At 37.7% G+C, this 27581-nt stretch overlaps 1 protein-coding gene across 1 annotated transcript in view; it reads right to left on the bottom strand.

Annotated features, from left to right (window-relative positions):
* THSD4 (thrombospondin type 1 domain containing 4) overlaps window positions 1-27581 on the bottom strand; it is a 995684-nt gene that overhangs the window by 811560 nt on the left and 156543 nt on the right. The window contains exon 4 of the mRNA XM_007479653.3: window positions 12095-12534. Within this exon, the coding sequence (XP_007479715.2) occupies window positions 12095-12534 (440 nt within the window). The remainder of the gene's footprint in view (window positions 1-12094; window positions 12535-27581) is intronic.

The raw sequence follows: 27581 nt of genomic DNA, 5'->3' as shown, positions 1-27581 counted from the left end.
GAGAGGAGAAACAAGAGTAAGAAGAAGAGAGGAGGAAAGGAAAAAGAAGGGGAGAAAAGAGAAGAGAAGAGAAGAGAAGAGAAGAGAAGAGAAGAGAAGAGAAGAGAAGAGAAGAGAAGAGAAGAGAAGAGAAGAGAAGAGAAGAGAAGAGAAGAGAAGAGAGAGAAGAGAAGAGAAGAGAAGAGAAGAGAAGAGAAGAGAAGAGAAGAGAAGAGAAGAGAAGAGAAGAGAAGAGAAGAGAAGAGAAGAGAAGAGAAGAGAAGAGAAGAGAAGAGAAGAGAAGAGAAGAGAAGAAGGAAGGGAAGGGAGGGAAGAGAAGGAGAGGGGAAAGGAGAGGAGAGGAGAGCAGAGGAGAAAACTAAGGACATGTATTTGCTAACAGAAACTGCCTGCACTGTGTGCTACAATACAGAACTAACTGTGTTATTCTATGAAAGATTCATTCAGGGAATTTAAATGTTTCCAAGGAGAGCAATTGATAGTACCAGTATACCATGATCAATGCCATGTGGTCATTGCTGTTCTGTAACCTGACTCCTAAAGGGTCAACAAGGGATCAGGAAATAACGTGTGTAGTTTTTGTGGCATTTAATTAATGGCCAGTTTCCACTTTCAGAGACATAAACATGCCTTCTCTTCTCAGGAGGCCTCAGGGAAAGAAAAAACAGATTGCTTCAGAATTATTAATGATGAAATGTAAAAAGCCAGCAGGAAAATGGACAGGAAAGGAGGAGTTGAAAAAACAAATGACCCCTGCATGGCATCCAATGTTGTTTTCCCAGGGAGGGAATACATGGAATTATTTGTCCAATGCATGTAGTAGGTGCCATTTCAGATGTTTTAAAACCACTGATTCTCTAAATGAAACTTTTACCTAGGAGGAAATAGCATGAAAACAGGCTCTGAAACCTTACTATCATTTAAAAATAAATAATATCAGGGTGGCTTGATGGTTCAGTGTTTTGAGAGCCAGGCCTAGAGATGAGAGGTCCTGAGTTCAAATGTGGCCTTAGACACTTCCTAGCTGTGTGACCCTGGGCAAGTCCCTTAACCCTCATTGCCTAGCCCTTACCACTCTTCTGCCTTGAAACCAATATATAGTACTGATTCTTAGATGGAAGTTAATAGTTTAAAAAATAAGTAGTATAATTTTAAAACATTATTAATAATAATCAAAAGATACCTTTCATTCACTTGGCACTGTAGTTTCTGAGACACTCATATTCATTTTCTTTTCTGAATCACCCAATAAACCATGGTTATAGCCCAGCATTTGTTTCTGTGCCAGTACTAAGATTTGCTGCCAAGTGGTCTAAGCAGTGACCAGAAACCAGATCTTTCAACCCCAAACCTGGTGCTCTATCCACAAGCGAAAAAATGAGAAAAATTTTAGCAAAAGCAAACAAACTAAATCACTAGATAAATAAATAAAGAGGAACTGGACAAATAAAAACAGAAATGCAGAGACTGAAACAAATGAAAATCTGATTTGTAAGAACTGATTTTAAAAAATCTTCAAATAGCCCAGAAGACAAAATCTCAGGACATACACATACATCATCATCATCATCAAACTGATGTCTAAAAAGGCCTTGGAATCCATTTTTTCACTGCTACTGTAAGTAAAGTGAGTAAAATTAATAAGGATCCAAAATTATGTTTAAAAATTTGAATGGGAACTGTTGTCTCTGGCCATCCACTCTGGTCACCTTAGATTACATAGTGGTGTGTCAACAAGATAATATAACAAATAGTGCTCATCATGATTCTTCCCAACTAGTGGAGGAGAAGAATAGGAAGGAAGCTCATTGTCTTCCTCATTAGTCAGTACCTCTGATTAGTACCATGTTTCCTAAAGAATAATATGGGTTGGTGCTGGGTTGGTGGTAGAGGTAGGCAGAGGGAAAGCTGTATTTTTGCTTTCTTTGCTTTTTTATTTCCTAATTATCCTTTTAAATGGTATTACCTACCAAAGCAGAAGCTGAGAATCAAGACTTATGGATCAACATGCATTCTGCAACTTCAGTATATTTGTGCCCTGCAGAGCTCCCATCTACTTGTAAGTAGGAAGAAAGGATGGATCAACTTGGTACCACTGTCAAATTTATCATAAATATTTAAAATTTCAGAGAAGGCAGGAAGAAGCCTGACTATCACTCTCTGGAATGAATCTACTCCTTAGTCTGAGGGGTTACAAGACATACCTTGGATTTTGGATCCAAGGCAGCAGTGAATACATGGAAATACATGAAAATTATAAAATAGCTGTTCTAAACCCTCATGGTTAATTTAGTCTCTATCAAAGAACTGGTCGTATGAATGGGACAGAAGAAAGGCATATTGATTTTTAAGAGAGAAGGCATATTTCATAATCCTGAGCTTAAAAGAACTCTCTAACTCCAATTCTTCTGTCACTGTCCCAAGCCTGAAACACAGAAGGATTTTATTGTGTGCTGGTTGACTGCTCGACTAATGAAATTAGGGTAAATTTGTAAGACGTGTTTTTGTTTGACACAAAAGTGTTTATTAAGTGTATATTGACTTGACTTGACTTAGAGGTCAGTTAGTTCCTACTAGACATTATGCCTATAATTTGGTACTTGTTCCCAGCTGGCCCAGGAGGTCTCTGTAGGTAATATAGGTTCCATGGTCTGACTCTAAATATAGGTAAATGAATGGTGAGATAACGTATGGAATCTAGCTCAATTACTGTTGTTTTATGAAAAAATGATTTTTGCAATGACTACAATGATATAAATGCACAGCAACAGTCACAAAGTACCAAAATGAAAATTACTCATTATAAATAGCAAGCTTAATCTCAAAGACAAGTTTCAAGGCAACATCTTTTCCTTTTTCTTTGCAGATATGAGGACCACAGGTCTGAAACATTTAATGCAATGTTATATTTTTTTCATTGTGTTTATTGTGTTTTGAAGAATTGTTTTTCTCTTTCTCTTTAAAAAAATTCTTATAGAGATGACTGGAAAGCTGGAGAAAGACAGACAGACAGAGAGGAAATGTGGTAAATCTAAAAACAAAATATGCCACCTCTCATTGGATTGTAAGCTCCTTGAGAGGGGTGTGGCACATAATAGGTGCTTAATTAATGTTTTTTAATGATATCCATAAAAATCTGTTTCAAATGTATATAAATGTTAAAACTCTTAATAGACAATGAAAGATACAGCATTTCTTCTTTACTCTCAGCAGACAATCTCCTTCATGAAGATCAAGGTTATGAGGCCTAAACTCCTCTAATTTTTTTCCACCTCTAAATATAACTATATTTTATTCTCCAGACTCAGTTTCAATTTGCCTCCAGATGACATTTGGTTATTTCCAAAAATAAAATCAACTCCACCCTCAAAACACAAGGATTTGTGATATTCTTTTGTGTTTGTGAATGGTTCAAAACAATGTGCCACAGAGGCCCAAGAAGCAGGAACTTCAAAAATGTTTTGAAAAATGCCAGCAAAATGGAAGCATAAATATGCCAAGGTAATGACCACTCAGAAGGTGACAATGCCTGCAGGATCACAGAATCCATCTGGAAAGGGCCTTTGAGGTCATTACTTCTAATGCTTGCATTTGACCAAACTGAAGCCTAAAGAAACTGTGATGTACTCAAGGTCAGCTGGAGGCAAACACTAGACCCAGGACACAAACCCAGGTCCTTTGACCCCAAATTCAAGACTTCTTCCACTAAGGTACGCTGCCTCATTCAGAGAGAAGAATTCTGATGCACTCAGTTTTCTTACCTTACAGCTATAGTTCCTGGGCTAGGATAAAGCACCAGGTGGCACAGTGGATAAAGCATTAAGCTTGGAATCAGAAAGACTCATCTTCATGAATTCAAATCTGGCCTAAAACACTGGCTGTGTAATCCTGGGCAAATTACTTAGCCCTGTTTGACTCAGTTCCCTCATCCATAAAATGAGCTAGAGAAGGAAATAGCAAACCACTCCAGTTTCTTTGCTCTGAACCAAAAGGGGTCATGAAGTTGAATACAACTGAAATGACTGAACAACAAAGCTCACAGGACTTGTCCCCTACCTTTTTAAAATCTAAATTTATTTATTTGTTACATCAAAATACTCCAGTAACTTGGAAAGTGGGATAAAATTATTAAATAAAAATAAAATAATGCTAAAACTTTAAGTCATAATTTGTCTATCGCTTATTGTGATTTTTATTATTATTATTAATATATTAACATATATTATTATTAAGTTGCTTAAAGTTGGTAAGCTTCAGGCTTGGAACATGGAATTAAAGTGGCCTCCAGAGCTCTGCATGATGCCACTGCAAATGTTGCTTTAAAAAGCCACAGAGCTCTTGGTACTGGGCATGTTCTCAAAAACAGAATTACAAGCATATTGTAATTATAACATTCCACATAACTACTACAAATGGAAATCACTATTTAAGTCACTTGACAACTTGTCTAGACTTCTCCCCATTATACCCAACTGACACCTTCCCAGATTGCTTGCCACAATCTAGTGGGTCTCCATTCCCAGCCCTTCTGATCTCCTTTCTGGATGCTGACAAATTATGATGATGATGATGATGAAGAAGAAGAAGATGGCAGCCAACACTTATAGAGCACTTTACAGTTTATAATATATTTTATATACAGTACCTCTTCTGAACATCAGTCTCCCTAAAAGATAGATGATTTTATTATCTCCATTTTATAGATGAGGAAACTGAGACAGAGGGGTCAAGTCAAGGTCAAACTGCTAGTAAATTTCCAAGAAATGGCTTGAAGTCATATTTTCCTGACTCAAAGTTCAACCAATACTTTATCCAAGATGGCACTAAGCTTCCTCAAGTAGCCTCCTAACTAATCTAATTACCTTGAGTGCTCATTCTATTTCTATTTCTAATTCTAATCATTAATCACTGTCCTACTCAAGTTTGGCCTCTTTTAGGAAACTTTTGCTGACCTCTCTAGTATCCATGATGTGTTGTCTTAACTTTTCAATTGTATTAAAATTGTGTTGAGGCAGGAAATGGTATGATGGATAGAGCATTATGCCTGGAATCAGAAAGAACTGAATTCAAATCCCTAGCTAAGTGTCCTGGGCAAACCATTTAATTGCATTAAATGCCTCAGTTTCCTCAACTATAAAATGAGGATGATGATAATAATAATCATATCTACCTCCCAGGGTTGTTGTGAAAATTTTAAAAGTGCTTACACAATGCTTTGCACAAAGTACATATTTAATTTAAAAATTCCTTTCTCCCTTCTTTCCTCCTTCCCTTCCTCCATCTTTCTTTCTTTTTCTTTTTGAATTTTATGTTTCTTCCTTCCTTCCTTTTTTTCTTTCTTTCCTTCCTTTTTTCTTTCCTTCCTTCCTTCTTTACTATGATATTCATCCGTATCATGGATTAGTACTGCAACACATATTGTTGGCTTCTTTGCTTTGTGTCTTTTTCACTTTTCCACATGAGAATTGACAACTCCTTGAGAGTAAGAATTATGTCTTTTATTCTTTTTGTGCTATGCCCAATGCCTACCATGATGTTAGACATCTAGGAGGTTTCCCAGTTTGAAAGAGTTAATCAAAACAAATGTACCAACAGGGGCTAATAATGTTAAGAATTCATGTCAAACTTTTCAACTTTATGATCCCCCATCATCCCATTGTCAAAATCCTACATACACATCCTTCAAATTTCAACTCAAATTCCATCTTCTCCTTTCCTGATCATCTAGCTCTCCTCTGAACTCTGAACAATTTATACTTCTCTTAAAATAATTATACTGCCTTTTATACTTATCTGTGTACATATAATCTTTCAATCAATTTTAATTCTCTTGAAAGTATGAACTACATATTTTTATCTTTATATCCACCACAGCAATTAATTCCTAATAGGAACCCAAGAAATATTGGTTTAACAAATTTCCTTTATTAAATAATACCATAAAATACACAAAACTCTCCTAATAAATGAGGCATTTTATTCAGACCATCTAAAAGCCTTTATCCAAAGCTCCTAACTTAAACCTGGCAGTAAAATAGGCAGCTATCCAAAGAACATCCTGATATTCTCTTTGGGTCACATATGCTGTGCATGTTCCGAGTGAATGTAAAATATAAGCAAATGCTATCTTCATCAACCTAAAAAAATCAAGGAAACTAGCTCCAGTACTAGTCTTTACACTAATATTTGGATTGTTTCAGCTGGTGCTGTCAAAGTGGAAGAGGATGATTAAAAACTTGTAATTTCATAGTAAACAGTAACTGTACCTCCCATTATTAAATTAAGGGGAGAAAAGTCCCCACTAGCAAGAAAATTAGGAAGAAATTGCAAAAATAAAAGTCTGTGGGGATCAGGATGAGATCCAGAGTCTCTTCCTTACACAGTTCTTCTGTATATAGTGACTTTATTCTAACCCTCACCCTTATTCTGGTCTCTACTCACACCACTGCCTCCACGACTGATCAAAGGAAGATAGAGAAGATCACTAAGTCAGAAAGCATTTATTAAATGATGACAAAGTGCTGGGCACTGTACCAAGGGCTATTGTTGAAAAAGGGAGTGGGGGGGAATAGACCCTGCCCTCAAGAAGTTCACATTCTAATGGGTCAAGGAGGTGGAAGAGCAGCATGCAAATAGCTATGTACAAACAATATGCATAAAATATAAACTAAACTTAATCTCATTAAGAATGGCTTATTGGGGGCAGCTGGGTAGCTCAGTGGATTGAGAACCAGGCCTAGAGAAGGGAGGTCCTAGGTTCAAATCCGACCTCAGCCACTTCCTAGCTGTGTGACCCTGGGCAAGTCACTTGACCCCCATTGCCTAGCCCTTACCACTCTTCTGCCTTGGAGCCAATACACAGTATTGACTCCAAGACGGAAGGTAAGGGTTTAAAAAAAAAAAGAATGGCTTATTGCAGAAGGTAGGATTTTTGCTGAGACCTAAAAGGAACTAGTGAAGTCAGGAGGCAGAAGTAAGGAGAGGGAATATTCCAAGGAGGAGAGACAATCTGTGAAAAATATGGAATTGGGAAATAGCGAGATGGAGGGGGAATTGTGTACAAGGAACAATAAGAAGGCCTATCTTACTAGATTATAAAGTATGTATAAAAAGTATTTTTTTAAGATTTCAAACACTGCGTAGCAAATACAATACAAAAATAAAGATCTGTTAAAAAGTTTTAAAATTTTAACTACAACAAAATTGGAAAGTAAAGTACAACCAAACTGGAAAATTAGAAAGGGCTGAGTTTATAAAGGGCTTTAAAAGCTAAGCAAAGGATTTTAGATTTGATCCTGGAAGTAATAAGAGGACTGTGGAAGTTTAGTGAATAGCAAGGAAACATGTTTCAGAAAGATCACTTTGATAGTTAAATTTATAGTCTTGATAGACAGAAGTAGAATCTTCTCTGCAATTCACTGTTTTTGTTTTGTTTTGTTTTTATTATTGCAAATGTTTACAAATCCAAAGAAAACAAGCATTTCTGAATACAAAGAAAAAGATGTTACACAAATGAAATCATAGATATTTTATCTGTTTAATTTACTTTCCTTCATAACTACATAATAGATCCCATCCGCTAGTGTCTCTATTCCTCCCCATACTCCTCACATCACACAGGAGAGTATCATGGAGTTCATCATATTCATAAAAATTAATTATTTCATGTTCTATCTTTCTGTTCACTTTCTAAAGCAACATAATAATTTTATTCTTCTAGTATTAGTCCTAAGGCTGAGTAAAATGTTCTCTGGGTTCTACTCCTTTCACTGTTTATTACCTCATATAGTTCTTTCCAGGTTTTAAAAAAAAATCAATTTGTTGATCATTTCTTATTGTGCAGTAGTATTCTATTATGATCACATGCCATAATTTGTTTAGCCACTTCCCAATTGATGGGCTTCCCTTCAATTGCCAATTCTTTACCACCACAAAGAGAGCTGCTTTAAATATATTAGAACATATGGATTCTTTTCCTTTTTCCCTGATCTCTATGGGAAATAGACCCAGCAATGGTATAATGGTATTGCTGGGATCTAAGGGTATTAAAGTTTTATAACTCTCTGGGTGTAATTTCAAATTGTTCTCCAAAATTATTGGATCGGTTCACAGCTCCACTAACAGTACTCCAATGAATGGTTTACAGCAATACCAAAGTTAAATTCATAAAGAAAAGGGCTTATTGTATAAGTTCAATAGTCAGTAAACATCAGTGTATCCCTATTACCTCTTGGAGCAAATACAAACTCCTCCATTCTTTGAAAAGTCCTTCAGAATCTTGAAAATCTGGCTCCAATCTTCCTTTCCAGTCTTATTGTACATTTCTCTGCTCCGTGCACTCTACAAGTCAGCCAAAGTGACCTTCTTGCTGTTCCTCACACACGATATTGGCATCTCTCCACCCCTGAACTTCTACATAAGCTGCTTCCCAAGCCTAGAATATACTTGCTTCTCTGAGAATCCCCAGTTTCCTTCAGGACCAGGGATGGCTAATACCAGACATTCACCTAGTGACCCAAAGTATACCCTACTCTTGGAATTTCAGTGGACAGGAAAAGAAAAGACATGTTGCCCCAAGAAACTTTTTCTCAAGCCCTAACAAATGAAGAATTTGTCTGACTTTGAAGATTATTTATAACAGAAAACTGGCAGTAACATTTCCAATGACCATGAGAATAAATCAAAAGATGAAAAGAGAAGTATTAAAGCATAGTTTACAAATCCAAGCAACAGGTCAACCTCCATCACCCCCACCCTGGGGTTCAAAACCCTACATACTGAGGCTCATAGCCAGTAGAACAAGTGAAGTATTCAAGACATCCCTGAAGTCTGCCCAAGCCATTTGGGAATAATAAGAACTTGGCACACTCTTTACTGAGGAGATATAGTACTAACCACTAATAATGTGTTATCTCTATACTCTCTCTCTTGGTGAGTTCATCAGTTCCCATGGATTCAATTATCTCTATGCAGATGATTCCCAGATTATATATTCATCCCTATTCTCTCTCAAGATCCACTCTCATATCACCAAAAGCCTACCAGATATTTCTAATTTTTTAATTTTATTAATTTTATTTTTTCCATATTGTTCATTTTTGTGAGTAATCTTATAAAACCAAAACCCCAAAACATAAATCCAAATAAACAATTGAAAAATCTTATTCTTTAACAGATATTTCTAAATAGATGTCCATAAGCTCATATTAAACTCAATCTATCCAAAACAGAACTTAGTATCTTTCCCAAAAACTCACCCTTCTTCTGAATTTCCATATTTCTATAAAGGACACCACCTTCTTTCTAGTCACCCAAATACCCACTTTCAGAGTTATCCTCAATTATTTATCCTGTTTTGCCACTATCTCCCCATCACCAATTAGTTATCAAGTCATCAATGAGCAGTTATTAAAGGGCTACTATGAATGTACCACTGTGCTATGTGGTAAGGATAGAAGGGCAAAGGCAGTCCCTGCTCTCAAGAAGTTCACGGACTAATGGGAGAGATAACATGCAAACAATTCTGTACAAGGAAGCTAATCAGCAGAAAGAAGGCACTAAGGGGAATCAAGGAAGGCTTGCTGGAAAAGGTGAGATTTTAGCTGGGATGTGAAGCAATCCAGGGAAGCCAGGAATCAGAGATGAGGTGGGAGAGTATTCCAGGCATGGAGAACAACCAGTAAAAGTGACCAGGACTAACAGAAGGAGTGTGTCTTGCTCAGGAAACAACAAAGAGGTCAGTGTCACTGGATTGCAGAATATATGAGGGAATGTAAGAAGACTGCAAAGGCTGGGGGAAAGGGAGTAAGAGAGGGGGGAATGTTCTAAAGGCTTTGACCTCCAAACAGGACTTGATATTTGATCCTGAAAGATAGGGAGCCATTGGGTTGGGGGGGTTACTTTAAGCTTATCACTTTGACAGATGAATGGAGAATGGATGGAGTTGTGGTGAAGATACCAAGCAACAGTATAGGCATGAGGTGATGAAAGTTTATACCAGACGGGCATCAGTGTTAGAGGAAAGAAAGGAGGCATACAGATGTAAAAGATGACACAAAAGTAAAAATCAATAGATCTTGACAAGAAAGTGGATATGGGGAGAAGAGCATGAGAGATAGTTAGGAGTCAAAGACAACACCTTGGTGTGAAGCTAGAAGACTAGAAAGATGGTGGTACCTTCAACAGTAATAAGAAGGTGGAAGAGTTAGGGGAGGGGTAAATAATGTTGTTTCTGTTGTTCAGTTGGATTTTTTGTTTTCAGTTATGTTCAGTTCTTTGTGAACCCATTTGGGGTTTTCTTGTCAAAGATACTAGAGTGATTTGTCATTACTTTTCCAGTTCTTCTGACAGATGAGAAAACTAAGGCAAATAGGATTAGGAAAATAATAATAATAACTAATATTTTGTAGCACTTACAATATGCAGGGAACATTGCCAAGCACTTTGCAATTCCCTCATCTGATCCTCACAACAACCCTAGAAGGTGAGTACAATCATTAAATCCATTTTACAGATTAGTAAACTGAGGCAAACTAAGGGTTAAGGAACTTGTCCAGGGTCACACAGCTAGTAAATGTTGGAGACTAAATTTGAACTAAAATCTTTCTGGCTCCAGGTTCAGCACTCTATCCACTGTGCCATACAGTTGAAGATATCCAACAGACAGTTGGAGATATAAGACTAAATGCCAGCAGCTAGATTAGAACTGAATAAATACTTTTGAGAATCATCAGCATAGAGAGGCTAATTGAATATACATGAGTAATGAGATCACCAAGTGAAACAGTAAAGATGAAGAAGGAAGAAGAGCTGAGAATGAAGCCTCGTTAGACACCCAGGGTTAGTGGGAAGTTGGCCTGGATAAAGGTCCTGTAAAAGAAACTGAGTGATGAGATAGGTTGGAGGAGTATCAGGGTACAATAGTGTCATCACAACAACCAAGAGAAAAGAGAATATCAAGGTGAAGGGGATCCACAGTGTCAAAGCCTTCAGATAAGTTTCCTAATGCTCCCTTCACAATTTCCCTTACATCTGTCAACTTCTCTTACTTGTAAGATCCCTGCACTACGCATTACCTCTTGCCTGGACCACTACAATTGTCACCTTAATTTCTCCAGTCTTTCCTTTTTCTAATTCATACTCCACACATCTGCCAAAACAATATTCCAAAAGCATTGGTATGAACATGTTATTCTTCTGCTTCTGAAGTTCCCTTGGCTCTCCATTACTTCTAGAATCAAGTAGAAAAATCTTTCTTTGGAATTTACAGCCCTTTATGATCTGGCACCAGCTTATTTAATTATACATTACTCCCATGGCTGTTGAAATTAAGGTAAACTAAGACACAAAGTTCTAAGCACGTTTAATTTCTTGGTAAGACTAGCAAGTATAAATAAATTTAATGTGCTTAGAACTTTGTGTGTCAGTCTCCCTTAATCTCATTGCTTCCCTCCCCTTCAGGCACTACTTGTTATCCCTCATACATAGAATTATATCTCTCATAACTATGCCTTTGTGCAGGTTGTACCTCACCTCCTCCTTCCCCTAGCCCTAGAAACCCAGCTAAAATGTATCTTTTATAAGACATCGTTCCTGATTTCCCCATTACCAGAGCACCCTCCCTATACACAGTTTCTCCTCTTTGAATACAGTATATTTTGAAAGCAGAAACTATTTCATCTGTTTCTTTAGCATCTCCAACAGTAAGCATAGTGACTAGCTCATAATAAATCCATAAAAAAGGCTTATTGGTTGTTGGATGATTAAAAGGAAGTATGGAGTGATAGCTAGCTCGTAATCAGATTTTGGAATCAGGAAGACTAGGGATAAAGTCCTCCCTATGGGACATAGTAGCTGTGTAACCCTTTGCAAGTCCCTTCACCTCTGCATGCCTCAGGCAACTCCCTCAAACTATAAATTGCAGGATATTTGACAATCATTGCTAAAGGGAATTTTCTCCAGATCTCCCTACATCCATGGAAGCACAGGTCTAGAACAGCAACAAAAAAATCTATTACACAAAAAGTTATGAGCTATTAGTAAGATATCAGCAAGATGGGATTAGTTTTGGGAACAAAGTATGCAGAAAGAGTACCTTCTCTCAGATTTTGGTTCCCTCCCTCGAGAGTGAGAATGTCGGCTGCCCCTCAAGATCCCTTGGTTTAGATGGCTATCATTCCGGTCCCCAAAAGTAGCTGAAGACTGCAGACCTGCTCTCTGATCTTGGGTTCTATGGAGGGGCACAGAGTTGCGGATGGCAGAGATGACATGGCTGGAGTATGGACTTCCTGAGTCTTCGTGGAGGTGGGCCCAGTGGTAAGAGAGAGCCCTTTCGGAAGCTGGGAATGGAGCCCCAGGCCTATGGTAACCTCTCAGGCGGTAAGTACTAGGAAGACAAGGTCGTGTCTGCTCCATCACACCTCCACTGCATGTCCTCGAACAGGCTGACCAAGGACCCCAAGCACCCCAGACTCCTGGGATGCCCTCATTACTGTCATCTGAAGCATTAGTGGACTCTTCTATCCTTTGAGGAACCTAAGAAGAAAAATGGATAAATTAAGATAAATATATCCAATAATTAAAAGAGAAACCCAATGTCTTTTTGCTTTCTTAAAAGTCCTTTTTTTAATTGATTTTTTAAAAAGTTTTCTACAGTGCCAAAGATTTTCCCCAATGTTCCTTTCCCTTACTATCCCAGATAGCCAACCCACATAACCAATAATATTTTAAAGGAGAAAAAGAAGAGAAAAACATTAGCAAAACTGATCAATACAGCACAAAAGCCTTACAATATCTACAGTATATCACATTTTCAGAGCTCTCTACTCTGTGAAGGTTGGAGTGAAGATGTGGAAGTTCTATATTTCAAAGTCATGGGAAGCCAGAATTACATTGTGCAGACTTCCCCAGCTGTGTATATTCATATTTGGGGGAACATAGTGTAATGAAATGAAGACCATATTTGGAGTTAAAATTTTAGCTTTGTACCTAGAATCAAATCAATTTCTCCTCCCCAATTGCAATTTCTTCTCTGTAAAAAAAGGCCCTAATATTTCTATTGCTTTAATCACAGGATTATCATGGGAAGAATACTTTGCAAACCTTATGGTAACTTAAGGTAAGACCTGTGTTCTAACTCAAGCAAGTTCCTATTGCATAACTCTGGGCAAGTCACTTAAATGATTTTGTCCAGATTTCCTCATTTGTAATAATACTGTTGTAGGGATCAGACAATATAACATATATAAAGTAGTGAGCAAGCCTTACAATGCTACATGAATGTTAGCTATTATCATTATTACCCAAATAAAGGTGAGTTGGTATGATTATATCTCTGAAGCTAAACCCATATTTTGCATTGGTCCAAAGATTGTAATTTTACTTTTTTGTTAACCAGAGTTTAGAAAGATTCATTTAATTAACCTACTTTTGTGAATTTACAGGGCATTATTTTACCAAGGAATTGAAAGTCTGCTCCTGGGTTGTCCTTGAGTTGAACTGTTTAAATGAATTTAGTCTTCCATCATAAGAAAGTATTGGGATTATAAAGCCTATTTTGCATTTCAAAAAAATAATAACAAAACTGAGAAAGAATGACAACTCAAGATCACAAAGCAAATGAGGGATGGAGCCAAGCCTTGAACTGAGGTCTCCTGGAGCCCAGACTGACTTTCTCTGAGAGGCATTGAGTCTCCTCCACCTAAAGTCCCAGGGCTGGGTTTTAAAAGGTCATCTCATTTGGATTACATTTCATTGGTGGAATGATGGCCAATATGAAAGATTTGTAAATAATGTTAAGTAAATGAAGATTAAAAAAAAAAGGAAGGAAGAGGCAGGATGACTCAGAGAGCCCAGCAACACTCTAGGGAACCTTTAGGAAACAAGTCATATAATTAGTCAAAATAATCTTAGAATTTTAGAAGGGACCTCAGATGCCTTCAAGTTCAAACCCTTCCTGAAAAGAGAAAAACCACTTCTACAAAGTAAGTGATACATGATCATTGAGCCTGTGTTCGAAGAGCCCCAGTAACTGGAAAACCTATTCATTCCACCATGGGATGGTACTAATTGAGAGAAGGAAAGGGGCTCTCTTTCCATCAAACTTATCTGCAACTCTCACCCACTGTTCCCAATTCTATTCTCTGGGATCAAGCAGAACAAATCTAACCTCTCTCCCACAAATTTCCTAGTCAATCATTTTAAGAATGAATGAATCAATCAAAGAGACAGCTAGGTGGCTCAGTGCACTGAGAGCCAGGTCAGGAGTTCCTAGGTTCAAATCTACCTCAGATCCTTTCTAGCCATGTAAACCTGGGCAGGTTACTTAGCCCCAGTTGCCTGTCCATTGTTGTTCTTCTGCCTTGGAACCAATACACAGTATTAATACTAAGATGAGAGGTAAGACTTTAAAAAAAACGAATGAATGAATTGAGTTAGGAAGACCTGAGCTCAAATCTGGCTTCAGACACTTCCTAGCTGTGTGAACCTGGTCAAGTAACTTAATCACGATTGCCTCATCCCTTGCTGCACATTTTTCTTAGAACTGATACTAAGACAGAAGATAAGGGTTTTAATTGATACTAAGACAGAAGGGAAAGGTTTTGGAGGTGGGGGGAGGAAGGAAGGAAGGAAGGAAGGAAGGAAGGAAGGAAGGAAGGAAGGAAGGAAGGAAGGAAGGAAGGAACGAAGGAACGAAGGAAGGAACGAAGGAAAGGAGGGAGGAAGGGAGGAAGGAAGGAACGAAGGAAAGGAGGGAGGAAGGGAGGAAGGAAGGAACGAAGGAAAGGAGGGAGGAAGGGAGGAAGGGAGGAAGGAAGGAAGGAAGGAAGGGAGGGAGGGAGGGAGGGAGGAAGGAAGGGAGGGAAGAGGATTGAGCATACATTATGCCCAAGCATTATGCTAAGTATTAGGAATACAAATACACAAGCAAAGACAGTCTGTTCCATAAATGAACTTAAAAGGAAAATGGCACACACAAGAAAAAGTTATTGGGATGGTGACATGCCATGGAAGAAAAGGTACTATGGGTTGACATACTCCATAGTAGTAGTAGTAGTAGTAGTAGTAGTAGCAGCAGCAACAGCATTTAAATAACACTTAAAGATTTGCAAAATATTGTTTATATATTATTTCATTTGAGCAGGGGTCCCCAAACCACAGCCTGTAGGCCACATGCTACCCCCTGAGGCCATTTATCTGGCCCCCACCACACTTCTGGAAGGGGCACCTCTTTCTTTGGTGGTCAGTGAGAGGAGCACAGATGCATCCTGTGCTCCTACAGTACTTTATGTGGCAGCTCCACAAAGCAGGGTGGCACTCATGTATAGGACTACTTCCGGTGACATAATCCTTTGCGTGGCACCTTGTTCTGAGAGTAACTGAATGAGAACGAGGCGCCGAGCAAAGAATTATGTGGCTGCACAATGGAAGACGTCAGCATGGTGAGCGGTGATCTGGGGGAGGGGATTCTGCACTGTGTATACTGCTGCCCAGTATAGTGGTAGTGGTGGTGGTGATGGGCCTGTGCAAGGTGTGACAGGCCCATCACAGCCAGTGCTGCAGCCTCTGCTGTCCCAGAATGCAGTATACAGTGTCACAGTCTCAGCACCACCTCCAGTACTGTATACAGGCATCGGATAGCAGTGATCTGGCCTGTGACATCAGTGGTAGGCCTCTACTGTAAGAAGCCCACCACTGCCACTGGGTGTTTTATGAGGCATCCCCTGTTTGGGGGGAATCAAATTACTATAAGACAATGTTTTATTTTCAGGGAAACACGGTAGTACAATGGCCCCCATACTCCCCTAGATGCACAACATAACGGCCCTGATTTTAGGGGCTATTATGTTGTCAGTTTGTTGATTTAAATTTACTTGTTCTTTATTTTAAATATTGTATTTGTTCCCATTTTGTTTTGTTTTGTTTTTTTACTTTAAAATAAGATATGTGCAGTATTCTTAAGGATTTGTTCATAGTTTGTTTGTTTTTTATAGTCCAGCCCTCCAATGGTCAGAGGGACAGTGAACTGACCCCCTGTGTAAAAAGTTTGGGGACCCCTGCATTTGAGCCTCAGAAATAGTCCTTTGATTGGTGCTTTTTGTATCTTCACTTCATAGATGAGGTAACTGAGACTGAGAATTTAAATTACTTGCTCTGGGGTCAAAGAGCTAACTCAGATTTTCCTGACTAAGTGACCAGTGCTGCTCCATCTCTTGAACTAAATTTTCTCATCTTCAAAAATAAAGAAAAAATTTGCCTCAGCGGTCAATTTTTAAAAAACATAATTCATACCCCTTTTCCCATCTTTCTGACATTCCTTCTGTATATTTGTGGTTGAATTAGTTCAGTGGATTAAAGAATTCTCAAGTTCATGGAAACTGCCAGTGCCTTCTCTCTCATATTAACTTCTGTTTACTATCTATTGATCTCATGCATACATCATTATTTTATGGGGTTGAACCCATTAGAATGTGAGATCCTTATAGGTAGGGGCATTTTTTTTGTCTTTTGACCTATCTTTAGGGCTTAGTATAGTGCCTGACATATAAGAAGAGATAAGTAAAATGTATATTGATTAATTCTTACATGAGCTAATGGATATAACTGGTCCAAAAATCAAAATCTATTTATTATCAGCACTACCAATTCTTAACCATATGAGCTTTAGTAAATCATAAAATCTTTATGAATCTGTTTCCTTGCCTATCACTGAATATCTGTCCTGCCTACTAAATAGAACTGTCATGACAACTATTGAGAAAAAAGTATAGGAAAGGATTGTTTTAAAACATAAAGCACCATATCAACAAAATGTATTATTTTTATCATTCCATAGCTATAGACCAATGATGGTGAACCTGTTAGAGATAGAATGCCGGGCTCCACCCCCTTATTATCCCCCAAACCAAGTGTTGTGCCCACTCTACCCTCCATGGAATGACTTTGGCCCCATAGATTTGCCTTCACTGCTATAGACTATGTCCCCTCACCATCTTGCCAATGTGTCCTCTTTGGTCATATTCAGACAAGTTAGTGTGTGGAGCAGTTGGCCTAAATATATCCAATGGCACTAGTGGAAAAACAATTCAATGCATTTGCCCTCCTCTTAATAGGTCAGTGGTAACATTTTTAGACACGAAGCACAACATTCTTCTTATGTTGAGAGATAGTCACAGCATAAGAAGAAAAGAAAATTGAAATAAATAACATTTGACATTCCAAAAAATCCCTTTTAAATGGTTTTTCATGGTAATTTAACTGAAATAGGAAAAACAAAATATATAATGTAGTCTGCTTTCCAGGGCTCAGAGATTCTAGCACACAGAAATATATGACTGCTGCTGTTCATCTTTTCTTTCAAAGAGGATAGATGACATCACAGAGTGATGTCTTGATTTGGGCATGAATTGAATTTGTGAGGTAGTTACACAAAGTGGTTAGTGAGTTAAGAGGATGTCTCTCCCAAATGACTAGAACATTTCTCTCTAACTCGTATCATTTCATTTATACTGTTTGCCAGTAAATATGTAGGATAGAATTATGGATATTTTACAGATAAGGAAACTGAGGCACATGAAAGTTAAATGACTCTTCAAAGATAAAACAGGTAATAAACTTATAGTTTTGGAAATTGTTTAAAAATTTATCTGCTAGTCTGAGTCCAGTTTTTTGTTTTTTTTTTTTTTTTAGCAGAGGTAGGGCCTATATGAGGAACTCCTGGAACTGATGAGATCACAAATGAATACTATGTGCTAGGTGCTATGGATGCAATTGACATGGGCACTGTACCCCCAGAAACTCAGGCGAACTTTTATCAGGGAAACTCTCTTGCTCCCTTCCATCCTCATGACTCTGAACCTAAAAACACCCAATGACCCCCCTAGGGTCCTGAGATGACTATCTTCCTTTGATTGTCCTCTAGATTTAAGATGGACAGGAAGAGGCACCTCAAGGCCATACCTCAATCCTATCAGACATCTGTTTGTTCCCTAAAATTAAGGAATCTTTATGTCCCCAGGCAGATGATCACCCCACCTCGCCAAATGCCTGGGTGACTAACACTCTGTTGTAAAAAGTATAAAATCCCCAGGACTGATGTCATCTGGGGGAACAGCCTTTCCATTCATGCTGTCCTCCCAAGGAACTGCTCCCCATCTTGCTGTTCCACCTTGCTATCCTCCTGGCCACTCTCAACATTACTTTCTAAATTAATAAATTTCTCTTTTTGTCTTTAAGCTAAGCTTTGGAGTCTTGCATTCCTACAAAAGGTATTCTTCCCAAACCCCAGGGGTACACATCTGAACCCCACGACAGTTCTGTCATCAATTAATGCTTTGGCTTGAGGTTTAAATGGTTGTAATGATTGTGAAAAAGCTTCTCATAGGAGTTTAAGAACTTAAGTTCTGTATTTCTTCTCAAAATTTTCTGTGGGGTTTTGCTTATATTGTATGTCTAATGTTACTTCTTAGGTGGAGACTTCGCTAATAATTTCAAATACTTGTGATTTAAAGGTTAGCAAATATCCTCCCAAAAGGTGAAGAGGCGAGACTGGAGCTGGCGATCTGGATACGTGAATATCCAGCAGGAGGCAAAGGGAGGTCCAGAAATTCTTAACTTTAAGGTCTAATTTTTCTTCCCAAAGTTTTGGTATAGTTAATGTGTGAAATATTGTGTATCAAGTGCAGTTAATGTTGGTAATGAGATGCATTTTATTCTAGGTATTAACTTGGTTATTTGAGTGATATAATTTCACATTTTTTTTAGCTGTTAATTGTTTTCAAATAGCAAGGTTTTCCTGAAATGCATGTGTGTGAGTTCTGGAGTAAAGAAATTTCATTTTAGGATGGTCAACTACAGACCTGACTGGTCATTGAAAATGTTGTAACTGACAAGAAATATTGGGGAAAAGGCATTGAACCCCATAACACAATGAAAGAGGTCTTCCTCCTCCCTCTCTTCTTCATCTCCTCCTGCTTCTCCTCCTAGATGGAGTGTGTCAATTCATGGCACCTTCTCTCCCACGGTATCAGTCACCATCCCAATAACTTTTCCTATATGTGCTGTTTTCCTTTCAGAAAATAATCTTAATATTGTACTAGCCAATGGTAGAACCAGGACTAGAACTCAAGTCTCCTCTCTCTTCAGACCAGCATGATTTTTATTATACCCTATGAATTAGATAGATAGGGGACCAGACATGTAACAGAATATTTTATTCCTAATGTGGAACTTTAGGCATTATTGTCCCATACAGAAATGCCCATGACTTAGAATTTATAATTTGGGGGCTCTCACCCCATCCGTGTTCAATTTCTTGAATTGCCATAGAACCCTCAATGGCATAGATGATCTAATGTGACGATGAAGGTTTCCAGTATTAATTATTCAAGCCAGAGTATTCAAATCTCCACCATGTCTTCCTAATAGGCATTCTATCATTTCTAATTACTTGATTAAGTTAATAAAACAAATTAGTCTGTGATTCTATAATTCCAGTCTTCCAAATTCTTGAGCCTGTGGCTTCCTGCCTAGTTCAAAGTACTGCTGTTCTAGGAATGTCAAAGCCATTGACCTTTTTGATGTTAAGTCATTTCTCCATCTGTCCCACACATTTGGCATGAATGTGAGGAATGGTTTGATGCTATCCAAAGATGCTTTCCCATCTTCTGCTATTGTACTGTTTCTTCTGTGCAGAAATTACCAGTATACTGAATTTCCATGACTATATGGATAAATATATCATCTCCTTTAAGTATTTTTAAGACATTGACAAGCATTTAAGTGCTTACTATGTGTCAGGCACTGTGCAAAGCACTGTGAATGCAAAGAAGGGGGGGAAAACCCTGACTTCAAAAAGCTCACATTCTGATGGAGGATATAATATGCAGACAACTGTGTACACACAAGATATAGATAGATAGATGATAAACAGACATACATAGACAGATAGAAAGATAGACAGACAGACATAGCTAGATATCTTTATAGTGGAGATTACTTCCAATTGACATATATGTTTGTGTAAATTGAAAGCAATCATATATATATACATATATGTGTATACATATATACACACACAACATGCAAACAACTATGTATACACAAAGTATAGATATATATCTTTGTATTGGAGATTGCCTCTAATCTACATATACATGTTATTTACATGTTTTACATAATTCAATATGTAATTTAAGTATATAAATTCTATTTGGCTATAAATATGTATATTATAAATAAGTACATGTACATGCAACTTATTTATGGTGTATATGCTATATGTGTATATTATAATTGTATAATTTCCATATTTTATATCCCATCATACATAATATGCATTTGTGTAAATTACATGTGTTAATACATAACATGGATTGAATATCTAAAATATCTATATGTAATTATGTAATTTAATGTATCTCATATGTATGTGTGTGTGTCTGTATGTGGGTGTGGGTGTAAATTGGAGGCAATCTCAAAAGAAAGAAAGTAGGAGGAAGGAGGAAAGAATTCCAGAGAAGGGAGACAGCCAGTGAAAATGCACAGTTAGGGGCACAATTGTCTTGTTGTGGGGACATCAAGGAGGCCAGTATCTTTGAATCACAGAGTACATGGAGGGCAGCAAAGTCTAAGAAGTCTAAGAAGACTGGAAAGGTAGAAAGGAACAGATTATGCTTCATATAGCTCACAAATGTTAGGCAACATAACACCATGGCAAAGCCTGAGATATGGAATTCCCACCTCTACCTTCACTGTCTTTCTATAGTACTTGTCTTTCATTTTTGAATTATCTCTTTTTTTTCTAGCTAGTTAGTATAGAACATGAAGACGACTGAAAAAGAAATATTTAGAGCATCTTAATGATGTGAATCATTATCAGCCTTCTTATTTGACATGATTGATATAATGTGTTTTATAAACTTCTCCAAAATAATTTCTTGTACCTGTCCTTGATCATATGAAAGACTAAAGAGGGGAAATTTATTCTCAATAATCTTGGTGAGACATTTGCCTTTTATATTTATCACAGTCCTAAAAGCCTTCTGACCCTATAATATCCTGCTATGCCAGTCCTTCTCCCATTGGTAAATTCCTTTCAGATCCTCCACTTTGGGGACAGGACCCAGCTGGCCAGGCTTCTTCATTCCCTTCCTGGCTATGTTTCTTACTCCAAGGACATTGTCATTAAGACTCAGCTGTTCCATCCTGAAATTCCCCCAATCACCTGGGTCCTTCTCACCCTACAATATCACTCTACGACACTGGCTCCCTTCTCCCATTGAAGAGTTCCTTTTAGGGACTCCATTTTGGGATTGGCCAAGATTATCCAAACTTGTTGATCTTATCTCTCCAAGATTTTACCATTATGGGGATCTCACGCTGGTATCTGTTACCAGCCCCTTCCCTTCTGGCTCCTATTTATTTCTTTTCTTTGGTGATTAAAATACAAACGTGAGGTCAGAGATTGCCTTTTCCTTTTGCTTTTATTTGTATCATTAGCACTTAAGCATAGTGTCTGACACAAAGTAAGAATTTAATAAAGTCTGTTACCTAGCTACTTACATTGCTAAATGGACACACAATTTGGGATTCAGGACAAAGTACTCATCTTGGAGTGAGCAGACCGGAATCCTGTCCCAGCGCTTTGTGGCCCCTGACAAGTCATCTGGTTTCTCTGCAACTACTTTCCTCACTTGCAAAATGAGAAAGTCATGGAACTGGCAAACTCTTTCCAACTGGATTACAGGGAGGAAAGTGCTTTGTAAATTGTAAGATACTATAAAAGTACAAGCATTTTATTGGAGCTACTCTGTGGTAATTCTATTTGAATGGGAGGAAAACATGAAGTCCAATACTTGCTGGTAAATGAATATCTGTAAGACATTTTATTCCTTGTAATGAGCTTGAAAAACATAATGGAACATCCTCTAGCAATAGGCTCATAATGTGTGAAACATTAGCAATGTTTGTGTTTTAAAATTAGGATGATTTTTTCCTGGGAATTGCTAATGGCTCTCCTAATAAAGGAAAAAGGGCAAGTGGTAGGCTGAAGAAAGAGGGGAGTGACTATCTTTTTCTTAGCTTGATTGCAAAGTTCAAGGATAATGGTAATTGCCCTTTACCTATGGGGCTTTCAAATTTGCCAGGCACTTAATAAACATTATCTATACATTTGACTCTCAAGATAACCCCATTATCCTGAGATATACTACTAGAATGAATGTGAATAGTGTATTTGATGCTATTCACATGTACCTTCCCATTCTCTGTTGCTGTTCTGCTTCCTCTATGACATCATTCCCACTTTACAGATAAGGAACCTGAGGTTTAGAATGGTTAAAAGACTTATTTACAGTCACACAGTCAGAGGTAGGATTTGAACCCTTGCCTGTGGGACAAGTCCTCCTTTCTATTCACCATACTACCTTGCCTCTCTCAAGAAGCTAGGATTACACACTTCTGTGTGTTTCTAGTTGTTTCTGTACAGTTTAAACTTCCCAGAAGTAGTTTTCCCCAAATTGTATACATTTGTAATATTTTCCAGAGAAATCTTTCCAGACAATCAAAAGCTTTTGCAGTCTTGAACGTTAGTGATGGCATGGATGAATTGTCCATTTCACAGTAATGCATACAGTTTTCAGTTTTCCCTGTGTTCTTTGCCAAATGCCTGTCCATGATAAATCTATTTGGGGCAGGATGCAAATATTCTCCAATTATCTTAGTCATCCTTAGTAGGTACTCAAGAAAAGTTTATGGAATAGAATTGGATATGGGGCTCAATAAGCCTATGTCTTATTTTGGAGCAATTAGGTCTCTAAAACCCAGGGGTTTTATTGGGTTGGGTTTTGATTTTGTTGGGGTTGGGGGGAGTCAACTGGCAGTCATCATCAGGTTTGGGCAAGACAATGCTCCATGTCTTTGTCCATGATTTGGGAATTTCATCATCTCCTAAAATTACACTGAATAGTGCCAATAAATGATCTTTGAGAACTTTTTGGAATATTTTATAAAAATCTCCCCCAAAATCAATTTTTACCTGCTTCATGTTTTTCTTAAGAGGTCCAATGACATTTTCCTAGTTTCCTTTCCCTTTTCCAGGTAGTTTCCCACCTTTGATCCTTTCCTTGGCCATACTTTCACACTTTCCAAGTGTGAGCCTAGGAATTTGTCCAGTCTGGTGCCCTGGGGATGGCCTGAGAAGTGTACAGTAGTGTAATGTTTTGCTAACTCTTCCAACAGATCTTTAGCATTATATAGACTTACTGGGTCTTGTTGAAGTTGAACCAATAGATTTAATTCAGTTGTGCAGAGAGGCAGCTAGCTAATAGTTTATCCAATCTTGCTCTATTTTCACTAAAAACCTTTTCTATAGATATTTTGGCTTCCTCTCACTGTGGGTTGGTATCCCAGGGCTGGAACATTTTCAATTTTTTTCCCTTTTCTTTTTGCTTTATACTTTTAAGAGATAGTTCTAGGGTTCTTTCCTACGACTGAAGCTCAGAATGCATCCAGAATATTGTAAAAGTTTAGAGGACCTCACATGGAGGCCAGTGGTGAAAGTAGTTAGTAATGGCTAAAAATTCTGCTATTACTGTGTTATGTAACAAAATGGAATCGTTAAGCCTCTGGTCTCATCCCTTATCCTCTTTATTTTGGAAAAACTTTCAGAAAACCCAGACATGGTCTGAGTATGTTATTATTCCCCTCAGCTGACATACTGAAACTCTCTCCAAATGATGAAATTTAAATATAAGCCAGGCTTTGAATAAGTTGTATGTCTAGATGAATAAAAAGTATAATCCTCTGAAGATGGGCTCTCCAGCTGGCTGGGAGAATGTCCTCTGTGCAGATACCCACAGAATGGACCTTGCTTGGATCTCTGTTCCTTCGGAGGCACATACACAAGGACAGCTTAATTTGACTTTGCATTCAATCACCACAGGGCATTCAAGTTTCCACTAGTCCTCATTGTTCATCCCTGAATGTTTGTAATGGTTCAAAGGCTTGAGATGTAAATTCCTGTGTTTGGACCCTAAAAACATAAACAGAATCTAAACCTCCATGTCTCCATCATTCAGTTATCTTAAACAAAGACTTTGTTAGCATCCATTAGGATCTTTTGCAAGCCCTTGGATAAGCAAGAGAAAGTTTTAAGCTGCCAATATAGCTTCTCTTGCTTTGGAGGTCCCCTGGCCAAAAAAAAAAATGCACTGCTTTTTCAGCATTGATAGACTCAATTGTTTTCGGTATATTTCTTATAATGTGTCCATATCAAGTTTATTTCTTTAGGAACTATTCAATTATTCCAGGGAAGTAGACTTCATTATTCTGCCTAGAAAATCTTAGCTAGATTTTATCTAAAACATTTTCTAAAACATTTATCTAAAAACATTTTCTGAATTGACATAGTAGAAGCAGAGCTCCAAACTCATAGCGGAAATAAAAGTAAATATGCTCTCCACCCTGCCCCCCTCGCAAACAAACACATCCAAATACATGCTTTAAAAAATAAACATATCATAAAAATATAATAAAATATAAATATATAAATTCTAGATATTTTAAATAAAATAAAATATACAATATGATATGTGATAAAATATATTTTAAAATAAAAAGACAGGGCTTCTGTTATCTGAATTGTTGGTAAACCCAGGTGATATGATAGAGTGCCTGATTTGTTTTTTGTTTTTTTAATCCCTCACCTTCTGTCTTAGAATTGATAATCAGTATTGGTTCCAAGGCAGAAGAGTGATAAAGATTAGGTAATGGCAGTTAAGTGACTTGCCCAGGATCACACAGCTAGGAAGTGTCTGAAATCACATTTGAATCCAACACCCATCTCATTCTCTAAACACTGAGCCACCCAGCTGCCCCAAGAGTGCCTGGATTCAAGAAGACATGAGATTCTTGCTACCTGTATAACTCTGGACTATTCCCTTAACCTCTTTAATGGTCCCTTTGTAAATGGGAGGCTATTGGGAGGCAGTTAAGTGGCTTGGTGGATTGAGAGCCAAGAACAGAGAAGGGAGGTCCTAGGATCAAATCTAACTTCAGACACTTCTTTGCTGTGTGACCCAGCACAGTATTATATTGGCTCTAAGAAAGAAGGTAAGGGTTTTAAAAAGGGTTTAAAAAATAAAATGAGGCTATTTATTGTACCTACCTCACAGTTCTGCTGTAAAGAATCAATAAGACATTACATGTAAAATATTTTGCAAACCTTTAAGTACTACACGGTTAGTTATTATTGTTATTATTACAAGGTCTTTACAAAAAGAATAACCCAGCTTTGACACTTAAAAGCAAATTACTTAGCCTTTTGGGGCCTCAGTTTTTTTTCCATGTGAAATGAAGAAGTATATTAGACCAGAGGAACACTGCCCATATGCCCCAGTAACAATCCTAAATCCAAATCAAATTGAATATAATTGGGGATATTTCAGTTAATAAATAGAAATACAATAAAACAGAAAAAATTACATTTTAATACTAAGCCAATATGTGACTCATAGGTATCTTTAGGTATAGTTTAGTAATTTTCATTTCTATTTGCATTTGACACTAATGGATCAGATGATCTCAATTCCATTCTAACTTCCCTGATTGTACAATTTCAAGTTGCTTCTATTTCTTGTTGTTATTCAGTCATTTCATCTGTGACTGGCCCTTTGTGGCCCCATCTGGGGTTTTCTTGTCAAAGATGTTGGAGTGGTTTGCCATATTTTCTTCCAGCTCATTTTACAGATGAGGAAACTGAGGCAGGCAGGGTAAAGTGATTTGTCCAGGGTCCCACAGCTAAGTAAGCATCTGGGGTCAGATTTGAATTCATGAAGATGAGCCTTCCTGATTCTAGACCCAGTATTCTATGCACTGTGCTACCTCCCTGCCCCAGTTCTATCTCTACCCATAAAAATGGAGATAATCCCTGTACTGCCTACCTCACAGAGTTATTATAAGGATTAAATGTGATAATATATGTAAAATGCTTTTTAACTCTTAACATTTTATAAAAATGCAAACTCTTATCTCCCAACTGGTATCTATTTAATGTCAAGAGGACATAATATTTTTTAATTTGAAAAATTTTAATTAATTTAGAATATTTTTACATGGTTACATGATTCATGTTCTTTCCCTTCCCTCCTCCCAGTCCCCCTCCCATAGCCAATGAGCAATTCCATTGGGTTTTACATGTGTCGTTGATTAAAACCTATTTCCATATTATTAATATTTGCAATAGAGTGATCATTTAGAGTCTAGATGCCCAATCATATTCCCATCAAACCATGTGATCAGTCACATGTTTTTCTTCTGTGTTTCTTTTCCCACAGTTCTTCCTCCGGATGTGGATAGTGTTCTTTCTCATAAGTCCCTCAGAATTGTTCTGGGTCTCTGCATTGCTGCTAGTAGAAAAGTCCATTACATTTGATTGTACCACAGTGTATCAGTCTCTGTGTACAATGTTCTCCTGGTTCTGTTCCTTTCACTCTGCATCAATTCCTGGAGGTTGTTCCACTCTCCATGGAATTCCTCCACTTTATTATTCCTTTTAGCACAATAGTATTCCACCACCAACATATACCACAATTTGTTCAGCCATTCCCCAATTGATGGGCATCCCTTCATTTTCCAATTTTTGGCCACCACAAAGAGTGCAGCTATGAATATTCTTGTACAAGTCTTTTTCCTTATTATCTCTTTGGGGTACAAACCCAGCAGTGCTATGGCTGGATCAAAGGGCAGACAGTCTTTTAGAGCCCTTTGGGCACAGTTCCAAATTGTAAGAAGACATCATCCTTCAAACAATATTTCTGCTGCTGGAGAGAGGGAAGGAGTTACCTGGAAATTTTAATGTAACAAACAAATAAATACATTTAAAATTTTGTTTAAAAGAAGTTACAATGACACTTCCAAGTACACTGGGTAGGTAGACTGCCTATAGAGGATTTATAAGAACATATAGGCAACTGTCTCATAGAATGAAAAGGTGAGGAGGGGCTTGCAATTTGCCTCACTAGAGGGAATACTCACATTTATGAAATTACAAGCCTCCTGGAGAATTATATAGAAATCTGAGTTTCTATGTCATATTCTTTACCCATGATGCTAATTTCTAAAGGTCATGGGCCACCAGAACCCAAATTATGATTTAAAAACAATGCAAATTCTTCTGCTGAGCTACAATTGTTTTTCCTTTTTCTCTTCTTTTTCTTCCTCCCTTTAAAGCAAATATCTTTGGGGTGAAAGCCTTCACTTCAATGTTTTCTAAATTTCTGTGGGATCCCTTGCTTAAAAAAAATTCTTCTTATATAAAATGCACAGTTGGAAAAAATGAACACCCTGACAGTACTTAACTTTGTCAGGCTCTAAGGCGTCTGTTTCCTCTTCCTCTCTCCTCAAACTCTTTTTCTTAATGTTTCTAGGCCTGGATGCATTTAATCTGGCAGTTTAAGGATTCCCTGGGCCCTTACTTCTTTTGGTATGCTGACTCTTATGTCCATGAAACTCCCTATAATGTTCCTTAGGCATGCACTGGGCTTTCTTTGATGACAACCCCCAACCCATAACCCCACCCCAGT

The sequence above is a fragment of the Monodelphis domestica genome, chromosome 1 (genome assembly GCF_027887165.1).
Source record: "Monodelphis domestica isolate mMonDom1 chromosome 1, mMonDom1.pri, whole genome shotgun sequence".
Taxonomy (NCBI): domain Eukaryota; kingdom Metazoa; phylum Chordata; class Mammalia; order Didelphimorphia; family Didelphidae; genus Monodelphis; species Monodelphis domestica.
Note: the sequence above shows the minus strand (reverse complement) of the source record. Positions and strands in the feature narration are given on the sequence as shown.